The sequence below is a fragment of the Zootermopsis nevadensis genome, unplaced genomic scaffold (genome assembly GCF_977971745.1).
Source record: "Zootermopsis nevadensis isolate Lab colony 2312 unplaced genomic scaffold, Znev_1.0 Znev_ptg000016l, whole genome shotgun sequence".
In the NCBI taxonomy this organism is placed as follows: Eukaryota; Metazoa; Arthropoda; class Insecta; order Blattodea; family Termopsidae; genus Zootermopsis; species Zootermopsis nevadensis.
The window spans coordinates 1,196,282-1,218,913 of NW_028259148.1; the positions used below are offsets into that span (position 1 = coordinate 1,196,282).

General features: G+C 41.1%; 1 protein-coding gene across 1 annotated transcript in view; it reads left to right on the plus strand.

Annotated features, from left to right (window-relative positions):
* Positions 1 to 22,632, plus strand: part of LOC110834177 (uncharacterized) — a 327,297-nt gene that overhangs the window by 84,084 nt on the left and 220,581 nt on the right. The window contains exon 5 of the mRNA XM_087349345.1: positions 12,588 to 13,750. Coding sequence (XP_087205471.1) covers positions 12,588 to 13,750 — 1,163 coding nt within the window. The remainder of the gene's footprint in view (positions 1 to 12,587; positions 13,751 to 22,632) is intronic.

The window sequence follows — 22,632 nt, forward strand, 5'->3', positions numbered from 1 at the left end:
TTGATCGCGTGGACTTGTTTAGGCTACAGCAGGCAGTGAGAAATTTTGTTGTAATCGAATTGTGTTGTGGTACTACTGCGGTGCTTTAACTTTTTGATCGTCGTTTCATGCGCTGAAGCGAGGAGAAATTGATGATGCAGGAGTATAAAGGAAACAGAGAGAGAAAGGAGGTGATGATATGAAGATTAAGGGGGAGGGGGTTGTTCCTCGGGGTTATGGGGGTGTTTTTAAACGAGTTAGTTAAAAATGGTGGAAGGAATACTTTTGAAGGGGTCGGCCGGGAAGTAACATGGGATTTGTGACTGGGTCTGATAGTGTATATGGGAGTTAACCCAATGCATTCTCATGTAAAAATATGTCTTTCACCCCAGTGAATTGAAAGATTTATCCAGCATCCTCCCCCTTTCCTACCGCTTCTCTGTAACTGTTCCCCTCTTCCACGCCATGGCCCGTCCCGTCATCCTTTGAGACATGAAACGAATAGGTATCATGGCATGCACTGACTGAAGCTATATTACTCAATTTATTGTGGTTGGTACCAGTGGTTTTTATTGTACTATGCTATGCTTGAACGATTTTGAATAATTTCTTCGCACATTTCCATATAAAACAGTGTTTGTGAGTCAGTATTCACGTGATTACATTCATTTTAATAATATACTGATCACGGTGTTGCGTAATGGCAAGAATATGAGATTCTCCAAAGCCCGGCACTTTGACGCAGGTGCACAATTTTGTTGTTCACAGTTCCAGGGGGGGGGGAGCCACAAACAATTTTGCTTTGTACCTTTATGATCGTTGTAATGACTCTCTGCAGTTTCGCAGTCCGGGGCTGCCAGCCACGGCGAAGAAACGGCCTTTCATACCCCAGCCCCGAAAATAACCCGACTTTGTAGGAAGTTTATACATTGTATAAATAATATTTTTTATGTTAGGTATAAATATAAATTCCAAGGGTCCGCGAATTTTTGTGGTGTTGTCATTATTTTAACCTGTAGAAAACAAATCACTTTGGAGACATATGCGTAAATGGAAGGATAATATTAAAATTGGCCCTTAGAAAACGCGATATAAAAGCCTAAACTCGATTACTCTGACTGAGAATTAAATCCAGTGGCGGGCTCTTGTGGACACAAAAATGAACTTTCATTTTCCATAAAGGGCTTGGAATTTATAGAGTGGTTACCTATCTTAGCTTCTCAAGAAGAACTCTGCTCCAATGAGTTTGTTAGTGTGACTTTAAATTGTTCAGAGAGCATTAATTTATTATTGTATTTGTTGTATAGTATACACTGACACTGAAAATGTTAAATAATGATGCAGCAGTCCCACGTAACCACCTGAAGATGATCCTGCCGGTATCGAAACATGTGATGTAATTAACAGTTGAATAAAAACCAAATTAGTTGTGTTATTATTTAATTAGTTATCGCACAACAGGGTGCCTGAAATTAAGACTAGCAAAAGTGGTCTAAGCTATTTGCTCGTCAGTGATCATAAACACGGCTCTCTTTTTTATTTGGAACATAATTACTGGTAATTTATTTCCTCGATTGTATCTGGTTTTGTGTAACTGCAGAGACTGTACTGAAATCTATTGATCTGTGACGTGGAGCGTTGCCCGCGGAACACATTCATTAATTCACTTTATACTTTGCATCCATCCGTTCATTTCATCTCTGAACAAGCGAAAGTCTTTCGGAGAGGGCGTCTAGATGGAATTCTCTCATCTCTCTGCTTATCTGCCTGCCTCCGCATGATTATTTCGTGTCTAGCCTTTGTTTGCGATCAGCCGCAAGACCTGCAGATGAATAAAGCGTCTACTGTCCGTAATTTCAAAAGAAAAGTCGACATCTTGGATTCTTCAGGGTCTCTTGGCTGACTGAGGGTAGCTGATCGATTGAAATCGGAACATTACTACATTAACATTACTGTCTTATGTGATGTTGCGCATTTTTGTAGCCTGGTATAAATTGACCAACGTTTCGGAGGTGTTTACGGCCTCCATCGTCGGGGGCGATCCGATACCGGGTCGTACAGTTGTAAATGTTCAGCTTGCTTTTGTAAATTATGTTTTAAAATGATTTGTTTTGGCATAAATCGGCGTAAGTCTTACCGGGTATTTTGATTCCATTACTTCTTCTATCTCCTGCCACGTATTAGCCAGTTAGGCCCCCATCTGTCACGGGACACCCTGTAGACCATCTCACCGTGGATCGCAAATTTAAAATTGATTTTGGAAATCGTCTATTATCGACTTTCCCAGGTACTGTTATATGTTATCTGTAACTGGTTTAGTTTTGAGATTTTTCGTACCTTCATCATTTCTTTTATGATCTAATCTTTTGTATCTTTCCGTTTCTCTCACGAAACTCATTTCTCAGCCTGTAAGTTTGCTTTATTTTCTTTTCGAATACATTATTATTAACCCTTTAATCCTGTATTTTCCTATATGTACCACCTGGTTTCACAATTTGTAACTGTCACAGAATTTATTTCTTTCGTAAGATTCTCGGAATAAACAGCGATTATTTCCTTAAACAGCGTCAACCACTTGATCTTCGTAATGGTAAAGTGTAGTGTTTTCTTCGCGGTACGGGCTGGTTTCTTAAATGTTACGTAGACGAGTTTCGGCTTCAAATGGTTAACCAGTTGATCTTTGTAATGGTAAAGTGTAGTGTTTTCTTCGCGGTACGGACTGAATTCTTAAATATAATCTAACGAGCTTTAGATTCAAGCAAATCAGAATTCTACAGTCTCTGTTATCAAACTCCCACTCATTATCACCCAAGCACCTTTGCGGTTTCATTGCCCTTACCAGAAAGTCGACCGGGCATAGCCTGGGAACCTTCAAACTCTTTCTGAGCCCTCAGAATAAAGTGTCTATGTCATATGTACTCCTCTAAATTTCTCTATTTCTATCTTGCATTTCTGTCCGGTCCTTGAAAACCTGTGTAGTTGCCATAAAGTGGCTAATAGTTTCTGTATACATTCATGAAATCGTCGAGCGGATAGGAGACCGGACTTGGCGTGGCTCCTTTGTGATCACCACGTGTAGGCTAAGGCCACGTGGTGATAGAGGAGGTACATAGCTTTCTGACGGGATCACCAGAGGTGAGACAGTCATCGTGTGTTCTCACGGAGCCCAACTGCGATGATAAGTTGAGGTGTTGAGTATTATGTACACTCAGCCATCCGATCACTTCTGACGTGGCTTAAAATTAATTGTACTCTATGAACAATGGGATTTTAAACATTAGTCAGCGGGATTTATCTATCTAGCCTATTGTCATTTTATTTGTAATCCCTGGTCGCCTCAAGGCCTCATTAGCACACTTATCTTACACTGGTTTAGTGTTTGTGGTTTTTTATTGATGCTAGTGAACCGTGCAACAAGATGTTGGCTTATCATTTGCTGCTATCTGCGGGTGGATGTGGTAACCAGGCGTCGTCATTCTGTTTAGTTTGGTTTACGAAGGAGACGTGTATTTTGTTGTGAAACAAAGTAGCTAAAAAGGATTCTAGTTCGTAAAGAATACCCTAAAATATGTGAACCAAAACTGAATTTATTTACGCAGCTGTTTCGATGTTGGAAGGTGTAATTTCCTTTTCAATATTCTTTGTAAGGAATTTACGTTTCTGATATCTCAAATTACATTCTTCGGATTATCTTAAAACACTTTGGCAACGTCAGAAAACTGATAATCGTATAATGAAAGACTTAAGATGACAATTTGCCTCCCGCGACTAAAATATTTCCTGCGCTAAGAAAAACGCGAAAGAGGGCATCAGGTGATAGATAAGGTTCCAATTTCCTGGACCAAAAATGTTTTTCTGCAATAGTTAGGTGGGAGGGTGCGTGGTGGTGGTGGTGGCGGGGGTTGTTAAGGATGACGAAGAGGGTTGTTGGTAAAGGAAGATGCGGTTGGGACCCCACATGATCGAGGACACTGTGTAGGGGTTGCGTGAATGGGGGGCGAAGCTCCGTCCAGGGTGGGAATTTGTCACATTTCCGTGTTGTTTTGTTTGTCGAGTTGCAGGAAGCTGCAATCAGCACTTCACCATCTGACTGGCGTCTAGAACTGCTTTTTCTGTGATCCGACAGTAACCACTAACTTCGCTCTCCTTTGCCCCTCCTTCATTCTATTCTGGACATTATTACCATCATCATCACCGTCATTTTCTTCTCGTCCTTGTCTTCAATTTTTATCATATATTTTTACACTTCCCTCTTTCGTAATTTCTGTCATTATCGTCTTCTTTCTTGTCTTCTCCTTCCTCACTTTGTCCCTCTTTCGCTCTGCTTTACCTTTCTCGTTTGAAAACTTGGCCTATAATGTCCGACATCTATCTCATGTAGTATGGGATTTTCTTCGGAAGGAAACAGGTCAAAGAAACTTCACTTCTGTCTTTTGATTCAGAATTAATTCATTCCATTGTTTTATAGTATCAATTTTAATTTTATTCTTGTATCCACTCCTGTTCTTTTAAGAGGTGTTATCAGTTCAGGTTCAGGATTAAAATTTTTTGTGCGTATCTCATGTACCTTATGCATGCTACAAGTTTAGCCCATTTCTGTATCATTCCTCTGACAAGTGCTCATCGAGCGATAAAACAGCTGAAATTAAGGCCGTGCCGATTTCAAGCCACGCGTCAACTTCAGCAACGGAGATACGGCATTGCCATTGGTTTAGTCGTTTTGAGCTTCAAGGGGGTTCGCGTTTTAAATGGAACATGGCATTTTGTCGTTCTTGGTGGTTGTGACAACTGCAATTCTTTTAGGTACTCGAGTATCGATCCTCTGGAATGTTCGGGACGACTTCACTACTTGCTAAGGCCACTGCCGCTGTGTTGTTCTGAAGCAATTCCTCTCTGCATCCTCCCTCATTCGGTTCAATCTCGCGCCCGATTTATCACCTCGATGCATGCATTTTTACCCCCAGTATTTCATTCCCTTTGGCGTTTTTGTGACAGCGTCGTCATCTCTCGCCCGATCTGTTCCTTTCCGACTTCCGTGGCGATGAAACTGACAGCCACTGAATCTTTCATCGCGGACTGGCTTCATCGCGACAAACTTTCGTCTTTCGGCGCGAATCTCCCGTTCCGAGTCGCACCGGAAAGTAAACTGAGCTTGAAGATGGCTGTCTTCTGGGGTGCTGCACCGTAGTTTGGTACAATTTCGTCGACGTTTCAGAGGTGACGCAGGCAGCAAGGACCTCTGAAACGTGGGTGTACTTCTACCGGACAACACGGCGAAACATCGCAGAAGACATCCTAAAACCTGACGTCTCAACAGACAAATCTGCCCTGTAGCGTGATGATAATTCTTTGCGAAATTCGTAAATTGGACACACTATCGTAGATTAATGCAGTGGCGGCTTTTGTGATCACGATACTGAAAATTTGGTTCCATAAAAGACGGAGCATTTGTTGATTACGCGAACTGCTGTCAGCTCCTCGGAAGGGCTGCTCTTTGGAGACTGATTATAGGCTATTATGTGAACTGATGACAGATGGAGCCGCCACTGGACTCACTTATGAAACACGCAAAATCATAAACTGTGTGTGTAGCATAAGCATGCTGCATGTTAATGTTGAAGTTAATCATGTTTGGTGACTTCACATGTTAAAGTTCGTCGTGTATATGTTGGCTGACGGATGAATTACATCGACTGCCATTCTCGACGCCTCCCAGCGAGTGAAAAAGAGAATCATAAGAGACATCGTGACAGGAGAGAGGATCAGGCCACAGTTGCCAGGCAGATTACACGCAGGAAGGGAAGCACAATGTAAAACAGCGGATAAATAATGGAAACACACAGTTCCCATCGGCGAGCGCGCTACGGAGGACCAGTTTCTTACGTAGCTGCCCTGAGGATGAGAGCAGAGATGGCTCTCGAAACGTTGGCAGAGGATATGGTTTATTCACCATTCAACCACCCGAGGCATGAGTGATGGAGTCAGTTGTCGGTATCGTCTAAATGATATTTAAGAATTCAGTCCGTACCGCGAAGAAAACACCGCACTTCAGCGTTACAAAGACAAAATGGTTGTCGCTGTTTACTTTGGGAATCGTACGAAAAACACAAATACAATTTCTGGAGGAAAAAAAATGCACTTTCTTATTAAAGAAGGTGGTACGTATAGTTACCACGGGGTTGTAAAGTGTATGATATGATGGCTCTGTTACAGGATTAGCTTCAACAACAAATTTCCATCAAGGCTAGTGTAATATTCTGAAGAATATTCTGTCCTTCGCGTTGGAGTACCGTGTAAACTTTTGTTATGAATAATTTCTGTAGTTTATGAACGCGGTATATGGATGCATAAAGTACCCTATATTCAGTATTATGAATCTTAATAACACAGGAACAGAGTTTATGGGACTCTGTTCCTGTGTTATATGTTATAATTTTCAGGCATGAGAAACGTGTTCCAGCAAGATTATTATTTTAAGGTGAATGACTAACTTTTTAATGGAGATACTTACGAGAACCGCTTATTAAGAGCGATCTGATTTTCTCCGCTTTCCTTTTTAATTCTCTCACCACGGCTGAAGCTCTTAAAATTGCGGCTTCCGTAATTGTTTACACAGGGTGTTCCGTTTTAAACGCTGCTGTAATTCCAAGTGTTCGTATGCTTTGATGCCAACAATATCGCAAGACAAAGGAGCTGTTTCTTAGTTTTTGTTCAACCCTGTGGGGCGTCTAAACTTTCAGCACTGTCCGACAGTTGACGTACGAGGCTCGTCCACAAAGTAAGTTTCCCTGGGGCCGTTTACAGAAACAAAACACAATTTCATGGAAATATTTATTGCAACAGATACAGCAAGTGTCCAGCTATTTTTCAACATATTCGCCACCGGAATTGAGACATTGGTCATACCGTGGGACCAACTTTTGAATACCTGTGTCGTAGAAGTCTGCCGCCTGGGATTGGAACCACTGTGTGACAACCATCTCCGCCTCTCTGTCATTCTCAAAACGCTGACGCTGACCGGACAGGAATTTCTTGAGGTGTAGGAAAAGATGGAAATCACTGGGAGCGAGGTCCGGGCTGTAGGGTGAATGATTAAACACCTCCCAGCTGAACTCCTGCAGGAGACTTGCTGTCCGTCGAGCCGTGTGCGGCCTAGCGTTATCACTGACCGCACTTTACAGTCGGCGGGAGCTGGAATAAGAACCTCCATCTTCAACAGCTGCAACGATGCTACTGTGAGAACGCGGGAAGTACCGTTAGTGCATGCGCCATGCTACGTCATTGCTCTATCACGTACGCACAGTCGCTTCGCGCAATATAAGGTTTGCTAGCTGTGGGACGAGTGGGTAACTTACTTTGTGGACGCGCCTCGTATTTCCCTTGTCAAAAACTTTACATTTTGTCACAATTACGTTTGTTGTTCGGCATTTCCTTGTCAGGATACGCGTTGATAAATGCTTCGTGAGCGTCAACGAACGATTTCGATAAGAAAGTTACGTTTAAGAGTGAACACGCCATGTTAGAACCTACATCTAATTTCGAGTTATTCTGAAAAGATTTTCGACTTGAATACTAGGCGTCGTGAAACAACAGCGCCTTCAGGATGCATGATCGTACTTCACGTCTCGCTTAACCTCGTCTCTTTTAGTGACGCGCAGTAACCATGGAAACGATGAGCAATGATACAAACGCTGCACGTCTCTGAGGAACGTATTTCTGCGTTCATTCCATGATGTTGAATTCTGTGGTACGCGGTCCTGTAAACGGAAGGCAAATGATTATTTTTCTTTCATCATCGCGGTTCTGATGACGCACGGGCGGGTTTGTTATTGCTGACTTCAGCGGTGGATGGGGGTTGGAGGGGGTGAGATAATGCGAGAGAAAATTCTCTGTGAGTAACAACACATCATCCCTCTCCGCCTTCTGCTTTGTGTCTGTTTTGTCATTCCAGCGCGTTTCCCTGTTCGCATAAATAAGTGTAGCTCTGCTGATAAACGGAATATTTACCCCAGCGCCAAACCCAATACAAAATAATGTCACGCGGAATATAACACGGAAAACGTGAATTTTAAACGAAAATATTTTCTTACACCCGGTGGTTGCGTTTATGCGAGTCGTCGCGTATGTAAAAAACGCCAGTCCTGTTCGGTCTCTTAGTGCCGCGGTCCGATACCTTGTCACGTAGATGTCGCCACTGATCGCAGATTCCGATGACGACAGCAAAACCTAAATTAAATGAAGGTTTCATCAAACCGATGGTTGGGTTAATGGAAGAGTATTATAAGGGGTGAGTGAGCCGGGGGTTGAGTTGCAAGGGACAATTATCGTTCGTCTGCCGGGTGCAAAATGATCAGGCTTCATTTCACTTGTCATGACGGCTGTAATCGTTTGGGAAACTGCGCGTGGCTGGAGTGTTCATTTTTAAGCCCGCTCTGATCGGAAATGTTTAGGCTGGCTCTAATCTCGTTTGTGCTGAAATGCAATGGAAGAACGATGTAATTTTTCGTTGGAGTGGTCTAGATTTTCTGCGTCCTTCACGAGACACAACCGGCGGTGCCCGAATTTATAACTTGTGTTGGGCAAGACCGTGGTCTAGGCAACACGGAGTTTTCCTCCGTGGCATCCCAACAATTACTCCATTCACACACACAGAAGAAGGCAATGGCAAACCACTTCTGGATCATCTGCCAAGAACGTATATGAACAGGTCCCAGTCCGAGAAAAGGATGGAAGGATCCTGTTCATATGGACCTGTCGTCAGACAGAACACTAAATAATAAAAAAAAAATATTCCCTTTATGGAATCTTGTCAGTCCTCTATTTCCTTCAGTATCTTTTCTCAGACGGTTTCAGCGACCGAGTTTCAGGCCTGCTGAAACAAGAAGCCATCGAATTTGTCGAGGTCCTACGTTCAGTTTATATCTGTCTTGTAAAGCGTGGACCAGACGCTAAGGGTCACTGCTTTAACTGGAGAAGGATACGCCTGGATTCGAAGCACGGACTTTGGGGGGGGGGGGGGGGGTAAAGAAAGAACAGCCGTGCGTGTGCCAAGCTTTTTCTACGCTGTGGTAACATCTGTCCCAGTAGCTTCAATCACACGACTGTAATGCTATGCGTTAATGCGATTACTAAGCAACCAAGTTCAACCTTCCTCGAAGGAAGACGATTAAAATGGCGGTAATCGAATTTGTGTGTCCGGATAATTGCTTTCGTAATCGAATGATCGTTTCTGGTTTATTGAGAGGTTATCGACAGCCGAGCTCTGTCCGTCCGTATTTAACAAATAATGGCGTGCGTTAATTGCATATCCCATCGGCGGTCAAACACTTTTTTTTTTTTAGTGTTGTTCGCTAAAAAATTATGTTAAACTGCAAAACGTTTCACGCGGTTTTGAAATTATAAACGTGAAATTAGTCAGAGCACACGCTTTATTTTGGAATGTAAAAATTCACAACGTAATTGAGAGAAATATAACGTCATGTGTTTTTAAAACTCCTGATTCCTCTAGTTGCTGTAACAGTGAACTGCGCCACGAATGTCGTATTAAACTTTTATTTACTTTATTCAATGTGATTAAGTTTCATCAACTACAGGTTGTTCCAAAGAGATGAATATACATTATAATCATGAACATTAAACTTGTGTGTATACATCTTTTTTGGGGCTGTCTATAAGGACGTAAAAGACCGTGGTATTTTATGAAGTAAAGTATCTTTTAGGAAAACATTTTATTGTGGTTTTTTAAAGTAAATTTAAATCTACCGTCACGTTTTACGCAACTAATTAATAACAAGTTGTTAAATGCTAACCAGTCTTACACTAACTTGTATTTTCAAATTAACTCAACTTGAATAAACGGAAATTTCACAATTTTTATGTTTCGTGTGATTATGACAATGAACAACTATTATTTATTTAATCGATATTGACCATATTATCGTTGTCATAGAGCAGTGTCGTGTTTTGTTTGAGGTACGAACTGAATTTTGAAGAATCATCGCATCTCTCGTGGTAGTAACTGAACCTTTGTGACTCAGTCAATTTAGTTAGCCGTCACTTGTCATGTCGATGCATTCCACTCTCTTGATTTCTTCCTTGATTTGTGACTCCACTTAAGAAAGTTGTGTGTGGTTTACGGGTTTCATTTATTTTTTTAATAAAGTAATAAGTTTTATTTCATTTCGAGAATGACAGGAATATCTAGTCATAAATCTTATCCCATAAAACCCAAAGTTGTTTAACAGCATTACCATGGTAACTATTATATAATAACATTAAAAATATCATAAATAGCTCCAAAATCCGTCAACGAGCGAATGTACCGACCAACACCTTTTAAGTACGTGCATTGTATGAGTCTTTATACTCAAACTCATGGGTCCAATACCCTCATGACTGTAAAGGGATATGAGGTTACTTGGGAGAACCACGAATGGGTGTATCTCCAACCTCGCTTCATGGTAGACCTCCCACGTCATGTTACAGATTCAGTTCCTTGATTTAGTTCGTCTTTTTACCAACAGATGTCACTATGTGAGGAGGGACTGATTAAAAACACGTAGATCGTATTGCACTTGTTTGTGGCGGCGAAGTTCTCTCATTAATTAAAATTAATTTAGTTCAGGAAAAGCCATTAGCGAGACATTAATGAAACTCCTCTGTCCCTAATTGTGCTGTCTTCTAATTCATACACGTTAAAAAATGGATAGAAGAATTTGTTTCGGTTTGTTTTAAGTTAAATTACGCCAAGTAACTAGGTAAATTAATGTAATTGAGTAGATACCGTGCGTTTATGAATAGTCAAGACGTATTTTATTTAGAATCGTAGCCTAATATTGATTGTCGTTTCTTACATTCAGGTTTCTGACTAAATTGTCTTATGATTTTATCACTAATGCGTGATACATGTCTCACACATCACACCTCATTGTCCTTAATCTGATCACGCTAATAATATTGGCTGAAGAGTCTACAGATTTATTTGAATCCCACTTATTATATGGTTTTCTCCAGACTCCTCTTAATTTCTCTCGCTGACGTTCAGAGGGCGTTGTAAATACAGGGAAGTTTTTTTTTTTGAAAAAAAAACCCCGCGGCGCATTCAATAAATTGGACGAATATATTGCACTCTCTTGCTTTTTAGTTAGGAAACTCTGAAGTTTATATCCCCGTAAATAAAACTCTTTGACTTTTCTGTTATTGCCACCTGCAGTTACTGGATATTTTCTCTGCCTTTGGAAAGACTCCGTGGACGTTCGTAAATGGTAAAGGTATAATTCTGTTGACATCTTCAGAGAACGAGATGGTACCAAGGTACCGAAGGACATTTAAAAACCAACACTCACACGGGGACTGTTACGAAATCGTTGAAACGATGGGTTGCAATGAAAGAACATTTCCCATCAACCAGTTCGCATTTGTGATGTGACAATCAAGCAGCGCTCTGTGCCCAGTTGTTTATCGTGGTCATGACATTTATTGAAGGGATGTGCCCCGCGTGGTATTGGATTGAGCTGCAGCAGCAATTTCCTTTATGATCCACAGCGTCTCTGTAGCCCATCCATAAGCTCGGGGCTCAGCGGGGAACCATTAGCGTCCAGACATCCATCACTAGAGGATCAGTCCACTCAGAAGGAAAATCCCGCGGTCACTACGAATTGTACTGAAACGTCTCAGTAGATTCCAAGAAATGGATTGACACCCCTTCTTGGATTCTGCGGAAAGCGTTTAAGTTTCCATTAACTAATCTTGAAGTACTGAGCGTGGCTTGTCATTTCCTGTCTAATTCAAGTTGAGAGATTTACGCTTTTGTGTTGTTTCTTGGAATCTCGTGTGGAAGTTTTGGTTGGTTTATCCAGAGACTTTATTTACCCCCCCCCCCACACACCCCACCCGCCCTCCCATTTCACGTGACAACTCAGACCGTCCGGTCTGTTCTGATTCAGAATTGACTCTGAAATTATTGGTCCATTTGATTTAATATTTCAATTAATCTGATGTTTTCTGACCGCCTAACGCCGGGGTTTTGCGACCACGGGTCTAATGTAACTTTTATTCTTATAATTATACATCTTCCCCCTCTTCACTGCTTCCAGTCACGTGTTTCTGATTTTATTCTCCAATTTACGTATAATTTTATACAAATATTTTCATATATTTCTTAATTCAGGGCAGTCTATTATTCGCCTCGGTGTCTTATCTGGCAATATTATTCAACGTTTGGAGTCGCTTAAAATTATTTGAAGTCAGGTACCGTAGTGATTTAGGTCTGATAAAATTACTGACGGAACGGGATACGATTTTGGGGAAAGGCATCCCATAATCGGACGAAAATCTCAAAATAACATAAATCAATATAACTTTTACGAGATATTTTATACACAGAAATTATTAATACAAAATTATAAAAAAATACACATTGCATGTCACATATTATAAATTAATAAACGGGGACATTTTAAAATTATCGTGAAAATCTGCCTCGTTTCATCTTTGTACATTACATGTGTTGGTACACCCGTGACACTTTTAATCTTGCATCGTTTGATGAATGATTGTAATGGGAGTAGTGCTACGTCGAAAATTAACATTAATTTTTATTTTTCCAGCTTGATCATGAGGCAATTACTTCACCTGACTATGTCTACAAGCCACGGACATCACACAGTCACCATTATCACCAGCAAAAGTACAACAAACATCACCACCCACCAAAAGCAAACAGAACGTCGAATCAGCATTCGACCGATACCCCGCATTCATCGGACTCGTCTTCACCCACTACTGCGTCAGTCAACAATACCAAGAAGAACACTACAATACGTTACCTTGGCAACGGCGAAACAGAAGGAGAAGCGGGAGGGAAATATGAGGAGTTGCATCGATCTTCCACTACTAGTACCACAGCGCTACTGTCGTCATCGAATGGTACCGGCCATCAGCATGTCTGTCTCGCTCCTGAAACACACCAGTCAACAGCAGGCGCAGGGCAAACCAGTGGTTCGCGGTCAGCCACACGGAATGGTTGCTGTAACCTAAACACTGCCATCGCAGGTGCTACAGACGGTAACAGCGAAGTGATAAAACATCACCAGAGTCACGAAACAGCGGTGACAGGCGTCTCAAAGAACGCCTGTCTCACAGCCATGAACGGAGGCGCGGAATATTCTAGTGACAGACATAACCATAAGCATTTAAAGACTCACGTGGTTGCCTCAAATGGCAAACTGACAGATACTTCGCGGATTCCACACCAGACGACTGTCGTATACAACGGAAAACAGTCTTCAACTATGCTCACATCTGCATTTCACTCACAGCAAAGATTAACAGCTAAAAATTTGGTTGGTGATACACCGATGATCTCTAACGGTGGTTTAAATGTAATTGCTAATAAGATATCGTCAAAAGGACCTTCAAATTCGGTCACGTTACAATCATTTCAGTCTCAGAAGTCGTGTGTAGCGAATGGGACAGTGAACTCCGGTTCTGATCTGAGTGGGTACGGAAGACTCCAGTCGCCCGCTCTCCTCTCGAAGCAGTGTCCAAGAATTAATCATTACAGCGGAAGTTCTTCAGTTGTTGACTTCCTTTATGGCGGCTTAGATACTCGTTCGGCGGGAACTTCGTCACCGACCCAGCTTTTTGGTCCCTCGGTTGGAACAGGAGCTCCTGGCACCAGTCACTACTCTGAGTCCAAATATGCGTACTCAGTCAGCGGAGTTCCAGGTACTCCAGCCCAGTCGTCTGCCGCTGCTGCATTCTTCGCAAGGTGAGTACCACATTTCATCTCATTTCAATGCTGTCCGGCCTGTGGTATTAGCCTATTTGAGGCTATCGTTCGTTTCAATAGGTTATCTGACGTATTACACCAACACGTTAGGGCTGATTAAATGTTTACACAGAGTAACACTCGTAAGTAAAGTAAGTAAAGTTTGTCCCGCTATACGCCATGTAGGCGTTTGGAGGGAGTGGAGGTATAGCTCCTCTCTTGCTTGACCTCGGCACTAGATGGGGGTGAGTGGTCAGCATCACGACCCGGCCGGCTTTACCCCCGGGAAATGACCCCGGTACCCATTGTAGAGGAGGCTGGGTGGGCCCCAGAGCCGGTCTGGACGCAGAGGCTAGAGGAAAAATCCTCTGCCCCCGTCGGGGATCGAACCCCGGTCGTCCAGTCCGTAGCTAGTCACTATACTGACAGAAACGTGAATATTAAAATGTCGTCATCAGGTCTTAGCGATTAGGTCTGTCGTAAGGATTCTCGGCGCTACAACCCAGAAGACAGGAATAATTTTGTCTGTTAATTTGTATGGGTGTGAAGCTTTGTCTGTCTTTTCCCTTGGGAGATCCAGGCGTGGATAAGAAAACTTTTACTAAAATGAATCTTAAAGGAATTTGATTGTGAGAACGTGCGTTGGATTCGTGGACCTCGAGGTTCAGGGGTGGCAAACCTGCTTCGTCTTTTGGGGATGTTCTGAAACAGCGATTTCGTGGTTTTCCCCCTCAGCTCGTCTAGGCAACTGCCGGGCCATTGCCTCAAATTAGGTCACCGATTTGAATAAAATTTGACGTTCTTATTCTCTAAGAGATTTGAGCAAGGTCAGAGCTCTCGAAAATTTCGTGAGTTCGAAAAATCTCTGACGGAAGTTGCTGCATACTGGAAACTATTGGAAATTAAGCGCGATTGATGAACGGTGGCTAGACGAAACTTTTTATTTCGCCGACAATATTACCTAACCCAGTGGTTTTCAACCTGGGGTACGCGTACCCCCTGGGGTACGCGTACCCCCTGGGGTACGCGAATACATCTTAGGGGGCACGTGAAATTTAAAAAAATATTATTTTATGGTAAACACTGAATAATCAGTAATGTAATTTATTTAATTTATTTTAGATGTAGATTATATACTATGTATAACTTGAATTATAACCAACAACTTTGGGGGTACAAAGTTGAAGAGAAATTATATCTGGGGGTACGCGAACAAAAAAGGTTGAATCCCACTGACCTAACCTAACCTAACCCTACCTAACCTCATCCATAACCTAACCTAACCTAACCTAACACATTTCTTATTCCCTCCGTAAACTGATAATCGAATATTCATAATTTCATCATTATTTCGCCATTGTGTGTTCTTTTTCTCGCCATTGTTTTCCGGGTGAATAATCTTGAAGATACAAACGTTCATTATCTACAGCCTCCGTCCTGTTTTTGGTACGGCTTGGGAAACAGAGAATTCTAATGACATACGTTCCCCAAACGGTGAGCAGTTAAGGACATTCGAGGTTCAATCTCGGCTATTGAGTTTTATATACGTCATAACAAAAGGCTTTTCCTCTATTTAATTTCGGCAGACTCAGAAATCCCGCAGCATGCAACAGTTTTACGTTGTGACTTTTTGCCTCTGTATATGTAATTTAATTTTAAAACAGCTGCGTATCTCGAAGCGGTATTACACTTGCTCGGGAACGTGCTACGTTTGTTAATTCTAAGTGGGACGTCGCCGTAGGGCTCTCACTTACAGTGATGGGCTAATGCGAGAGAGAAGGGATGTTGCGTGGTTTATATGATTGCTCCAGGTACGAGATTTCGGATTTATTACTTGCAGATAAAAGCAGGAAAATCGCGAAAATTAAAAAAAAAAATGGTGTCGTAGTTTCGAAGCGTTAAATGCTGTCCTTTAAAATTTTTTAATTAGTCTTACTCTTTATCACACCAATTAAAATCTGAAGAGCAAATGATGCTTTAATAACACATTTTTATACCTTGTGTAGACGTTGCTTTGAATGAAGTCATGAATTGTGTTTATCTACTTTATCTACTTTAATTTTCATCTCTGTGATATAATTCCAGATTAAAGCAGACAATTTTCTGGTTTATATTCGGTAATACGAAGTTAAATGAACGTTGCAGAATCCACCAAAAAGTGTCTTAAAAGATGAAACGCCTTCTGAGCTCCTGTACTATTTCAGAACACTTGGCTTAATAAAAATTATTTTGGGTCTTGGTATGTTTTATTTTAAAGGGGATTTGTATTATTTTTCCGTTCAATATTTTTGCAAGTTACAAACTACTAGTCTCAAAATACTGTTATTTTTCTGGGTAACAAGCCTGCCCTCTGTGTATACTTTATTTAATGACGCTGCATTAATCGCATAAGTTACATACTGTTAATGACTTGGGAATTGATAAGTTTTTTTTTTTTTTAAAAAAAGGCCTGGCCTACTTTAACCTATAATCTCAGAGTGAATAAGTAATAACCTTGTTTTTATCCTGGTTAATTAATCCTTTGAAGCCGATGCTTGTCTAAATATTATTTAAGAATTCAGTCCGTACCTCAAAGAAAACGCTTCACCATTACAAATATGAATTAGTTAATGCTGGAAATAATCACGGTTTATTCTGAGAATCACACGAAATCGATAAGTAGGAAAATTCATAGATATTGATTGTCGAAGCAGGTGTTACATATAGTTAACACTAGTCACTAGTTAATTGTAGCAGTTTCAAGGTAAGAATGTGAAAGTTTTTGGAATACCCTGTTACAGTTGTCTGAGGCGATACTAATTATGTTACCTTTTTTTAGAATATTCAGACGTGAGTCATACATTTAAATGTTTTTTGTTTTTTTTGTTACAAATTCTTCCAGCATTGGCCAGCTTTTAACACGGATTAAACGTGTAATGTGTTGAAGGAGTATAGACACAGCTGACTGAAAACACGCCTAACTCATAATACGTGCAACTACGGAAAAAAAATTGTTCCTGAAACATGTCCCCCTCCTTAATATGACTTTCTGTTCTATCTTTGTACTGGTCACTTGCGTAATTAATAACCGGTTGGGCCTAGTTTGTCAGGTGCATATTACGCTCGAGGTTAATGTTCTGTTTATGAGTTGCTGTTAAACATAATCGGCCTAATGATGAAAAGAATATTAGTTATCACGAAACTAATTTCTTTTATTCGCACTGGGAAACTGCAATTAAGGGCGCGTAACTTGTAATTATTAATCAGATGTATGTGGTGCATTGATGATAATGAAAAAGATAATTGGGTTGAATGCGAGTTAATTTATATGCGTGCTGATACATTTATTTAATTAATTAATTTAGAGACATTTCTTCGCGATATTGCATTTAAACACGAGGGGCGATAGATTAGTCTCAACTTACCTGTTGTATAAAGAACTTTCGATTTTAATGACACTAATTTAATTAGCAGTTCACATCCTGTCCTTGGTTCGTATTTTAATAGGCTGTATTCCGATAATAAAATCACTTGTTTCTTGTATCGCTGATTTATTTAAGGTTTATCTACGTGTTGGATTAATCTTGACTCAATCTTTAATGAACTTTATAATCAGCGTAAACAATATCATGGCACTTAACATCTAAAAATTAGCGCTCAGCAAGAAAGAAACACTAAGTTATTGTTACTTAATTTAAGTCAGGACCCCGGAAACGAAAAGGGCGTTATGTTTCATTCCAGTCACCACCAGGAATACGAAAAAAAAATGATCGCTTAGTGCATTAAACCGCAAAAGAATTCCTATCATTAACACAGTGGTGTACATAATCCCCCATCTATTAGGCATTTACATTATAAGGTGTCTTAGCAATCCGTGTAAACGTTTGATTGCACGGAAAGAATCCGCCTTGTCTTATGCAAGCAAGCGTTATCAGTGTGAGTCCTGGGTTCGCGACCGTGATTTCGGGTGAGGGGCGGTGTTACATGCAACAGGTGGAGGCTGCCATCCCCTCCTCCCATCCTACCACCCACCCCCCAGTCTAGTGCTGCGTTCAGTCACTTGTCTGCACTGTAATCAGCGTCCGCCACTAACTGCTTTCTGAGCGTGCCCGATTATTTTTCTGGATATTTTTATTAACTGCTAGTTTATAATTATGCAGATATGACCTCAGGCGATAGGCACTTGTTTATCACGCATGCGTGAGACAGTATTATAAAAATATATGTGGCCACAAGTCCGTGGGGAAAACAATTCCATTTTCTGAGCTGCATTGATGTTTCGACTAAGGGATGACTTTATTCGGAATTATTGTTTCTTTGGGGGTGACTCTGTTTCTGTGGTGTTAATCCGGTCGTTCACACCTCAGATGATAACGCATCAGTGGGATGATATTGACAGTGAAAAAGAAGTTTTTGTATCAGTGTCACATTGGCCTGGGGGTGAACCCGAGCTCCTTCGGTAAAAAGCCGGCCACTTACCTTCTCAGGTACAACAGAACCTTGTCTGGAATTAGATACATTGTATCGTATCACAGGTATTTTTTGACTTAATAGGCGTATGAACATCGATCGTGGTTATGATGGAGGATGCAAGGTCCTCTGAAACGTCGGTGAACTTCTAGCAGCAGTATCACAGAAGACAGCCATTTTTCTACTCGCCTGAAATCTTACTTACAAAGAGTTTTTTTTATAACTTGAACGGAAGATGGCGTTAGTTTAAGTCAGTTTTTCCAAAGCCTTGTACAGACAATGACCGGCCAGAAACACAGTTTGCAAAGACGATAACTTTTCAGAACGGAATTGGCTTATAAATATATATTTTACCTCAGATTTAATACACCTTCTTAGGAATTGGTTTTCCCATGCACGTATCATGGTTCCAAATATTTTTCAATCAGGCGTCCTTAATTAACCATTTGAAGTCGAAAGTCGTCGTCTGAATGATATTTAAGAATTCAGTCCGTACCGCGAAGAAAACACAGCGCTTCACCATTAGAAAGATCAACTGGTTAACGCTGTTTAAGGAAATAATCGCTGTTTACAGTGAGAATCATAGTTCGTCTGAATGATATTTAAGAATTCAGTCCGTACCGCGAAGAAAACACAGTACTTCACCATGACAGATATCAAACTGGTTGACGCTGAAGTCGTGGCCAACTTCATGATGCGCTCTCGTACGAGAATAAACTGCATTTACAGTAAAAATCTAAAACAGCTTCATTATGTAGAACAAAGTGAAACACTTGTGGTCATTGCGGCCAAATGATAGCCGATGATCGTGTCTGTTGAGCATGAACACGTTCAGATAATGACGCCGAACAGCGTGACGCACGATCTGTTCAAAGTGTGTGTTACCTTAACTGCGATGTCTCGATACTACGTTGGTCCAGTTATAGGATGGTTGTCAATCAACACTCCGTTTCTGCTTAGACGATAAGAGAGCTCTGAAATGGCCTCATTCGGATCGAATACAGTGTTTTGTTATTTGTAACGCCCTGTAACGTGTAGTACACAAAAATGTTTTGGAGGAACATGTTGCCTCCATCTTCAGAGCTGAAAATTGAGGTCATCCAACAAAAGTCACTTGGGGTATCTAGTGTGTGTGTGTGCACAGGGACTTTTGAATCACCCTGTAGTGCTCCCCGCTGCTGTAGCCTACCAGCAATACAGTGTTTAATTAAAGCGAAACTGCAATTCACCTATTTATTTAACCTGCTCCGGTCAGGTTTTCTTGTTTCCATATTTGGAGACCGGTTTTTGTTTATTCTTACATTCACCTCCGTGGAAAGCCGTCGGTGACAATTACATCACCGGTTGCTTATATCACCGGTGCTGATTTAGATATCATGGGGAAATCTTTTGGGGTTGGGGGGAGGGGGGGTGCACGTCAGCTGCTTGCTGACAGGAATTTGACAATTGCGATAGGGACCGCGGCCAAGAGTAGGGTTAACCTGTGCGCACTGCGGTGTTTGTAATTACAGGAACAAAAGAAGTCTAAACACGTGTTGCAATAACTTGATTTATGATACGACTTAAGACATTCTCTGAACGCACAGCAACGATAATGCAGTCGAAATGGACTAGAAACTAACACCTTCACGCTGTCCCGCCACAGCAGTTTGATCAGCGCATTGTTTTATAAGAGGACTTCTAATAATGTTTGGTGATAATATAAATCATGAAGCTCCTCATTATGTAGTTTTCTCCAGTTTTATAACATTTCCATCTTCTTCCTTCTCGTGGAGTCAAATATTATCTACAGAAATCAGTTCTCAGACTCTCTCAGCCCGTCTTGGTCGAGTTTTACATTAGACGATAATATTAAAACGGATGTCAAAGAAATTAGATGAGGGTGTTGATTTAATCTGGCTTAGGATATGGACCAGTGGTAGGCTGTTGATTGCGGTGTAGTGTTTCGTCGGTTTTTATGAAACGCGTGTAAGTTCTTGACAGATTGTCAAGTGTTTGGTTCTGAGGAAGGACTCAGCTGTGGAGAAGTATCATCATTATCACCACCCTTTGGCTGAAAATAAAATTAGGTGATATTAAAATGAGGACGTGGTGATATTAGAAGGTAACGAAACCAGGACTTCGAGTTTCGAAGCTACGGGCAGTTTTATGAGTTACTCAGACTGGATTCTTCTGCAGTTGTCTCTGTCTGCTTCTCTGCCCTTCTCTTTGTTAAGTATTCGTCTTATAACTCTCCCTTCCTCTACGATGCTTACTGAATGGCGTAGTAGCTAAGAACAAGAATGACACATGTAGCACGCAACTGTCCAGCAACCATGTGTGAACTGTTTTCTTGGTAGATGCGTCGAGGGGCAAGTAAGTGTGTGGATACATTTATTGATCTCTCTTCGTCCCTTAACACCGACGAATGGAGAAACGAGTTTCAAATTTCATGGCATTGATTTCTTAGAAGGGAATTTCATTATTTTATTTTGTAGTAAATTTCGCCTTATTGTTTTCTAGTGATGGGATGAAATATCAGTCAGAACAGGGCTTTGGGCATCGGGAGATATTCACGGCGTATTGCAGAATAATTGTAGGCGTGTCGTTGACTTAGAATCACCAGTATGGAGGTGAAAGCAGGAGAATGGCATTGTTAGTATGTCGAATGTTTGTTAAATGTCACTATGTCTGCAAGGCTGCATCGGTTCTGAGGCATACATCGAAGGCGCTATCTGAACCCTCCCCACTGCTCCAGAAACTGGGAAAATTCTGATTTTAATCCGTTTTACATGTTACTTTACGTAAAGTACTTTAATTTTGTGTTTCTATACATCTTAGAATAAAATGCAATATTTTGTATGATTTCAGCTTTCGGCATTAAGCCGCGTAGAATGTTGGTTTTATAACGTTTCGGCAAACATTGCGGGTGCCATCTTCAGGTTGAATATGTACTGGGGTTTTAGATATTGGCGTGTCAAGGACGTGATTGGCCATTGAACTCTGGCCGCGATAACAAATATTAAGCAACTCTCGTTGCGTTGCTTAATTTGTAGAAGTTAAAAAAAGCGCCTTACGAAATAATATCGTGCCATTTGATTCGAGTTGAAGAAGTTGAAAGGGTTATTATTTCGCAACGTTTATCCCATTGCAGTCAGACGTCGAAATGTTTCAGGTTGTCCTACTTCTGGCCAATGAAATAAAATTAAGATTAGGTGTAGAAATTCTAATAACAGTTACTAATGGCGAGAGTCATAAAATATAATGCAACAAATCAATAGAAGCTCTAATATACGCTGCAAAACCATATTGAAAAGTGAAAAAAAAATTGTACTCTCATCTACAAATTTAAAATTTTCCGAAACAGAAGAGGTATGAAGGAAGAATTTTCCACCGAAACGTCGGTGTCTGCCTACGTGAACTTGTGGTGTTACAGCCCAGAAGGATGCCGCCGACATCTTCACCGCCGAGAGGACATCAAATTTCGCAGCTAAATCTCGTTTCTAATTGTAATGTCTGACTCTCAACGAGTAACTGGTTCTGCTCCGTGGCCCTAATGCCCCCACCTGGAATCAAACCCCAGTCATTCTGCCCACAGCCACTGACCTCAGAGACAGATTTGTCGGTCTCAGATGTTGCAACTCAGAAATGTAACAAATCTCTGGCCACACAGAACTTCTCACATGATTTATCACTATTAATTTGAGAATCCAATAGATCATTCAAGTCATCGGTGAAGAGAAACCGGGATTAGTCACAATTAGTTTCTTCACACTCTGTTGAAGATAACTTCAGGAAATCTGTCAGATAAAACTCACGCTATTGATTAATGTCTCTGCATGTTTCCGCTTATATATCTCTGGGCAGTTCCACTCGGACGCCTAAACAGGAATCTCTCTGAACCCCGTGTCCATTAGGGTGCCCCTTGTCTTATGCACTGTCTGAATGTCGAGTCTGTTTCAGAATTAACCTTTCGTGTCCTAAGTGATTAGTAACATGTCGTGTCGATGACCAGAGGTTGTGTGTGGTTTGGATTCATTCAGACTGAATCCGAGAAGAACGTATTACACGATGCTCTGTACTATAATTTAATATCGATAGAATTACAGACTGATTTTTCAACCTGAAGTTTGTGTACCTTGGCCCGTGGGCGACAACATTGACCATTTGTAGCTGAATAATATTTAAGAGTTGGGTCCGTACCGCGAAGAAAACACGATACTTCACCATTTCAAAGATCAAGTGGTTGACGCTGTTTAAGGAATTAATCGCTGTTTATGGTGGGAATTATATGAAATTGACAAAACGCAGAATTATATTTGGTCCTGTATGTTTCATAGATACAGACAAACCCGTGAAGATGGCTGTCCTCTGGGTTGTTGCGACGTGTTGTCTGGTAGAAGTTTACCGACGTTTCGGAGGTCCTTGCTGCCTCCATCATCGTCCTTTAATTA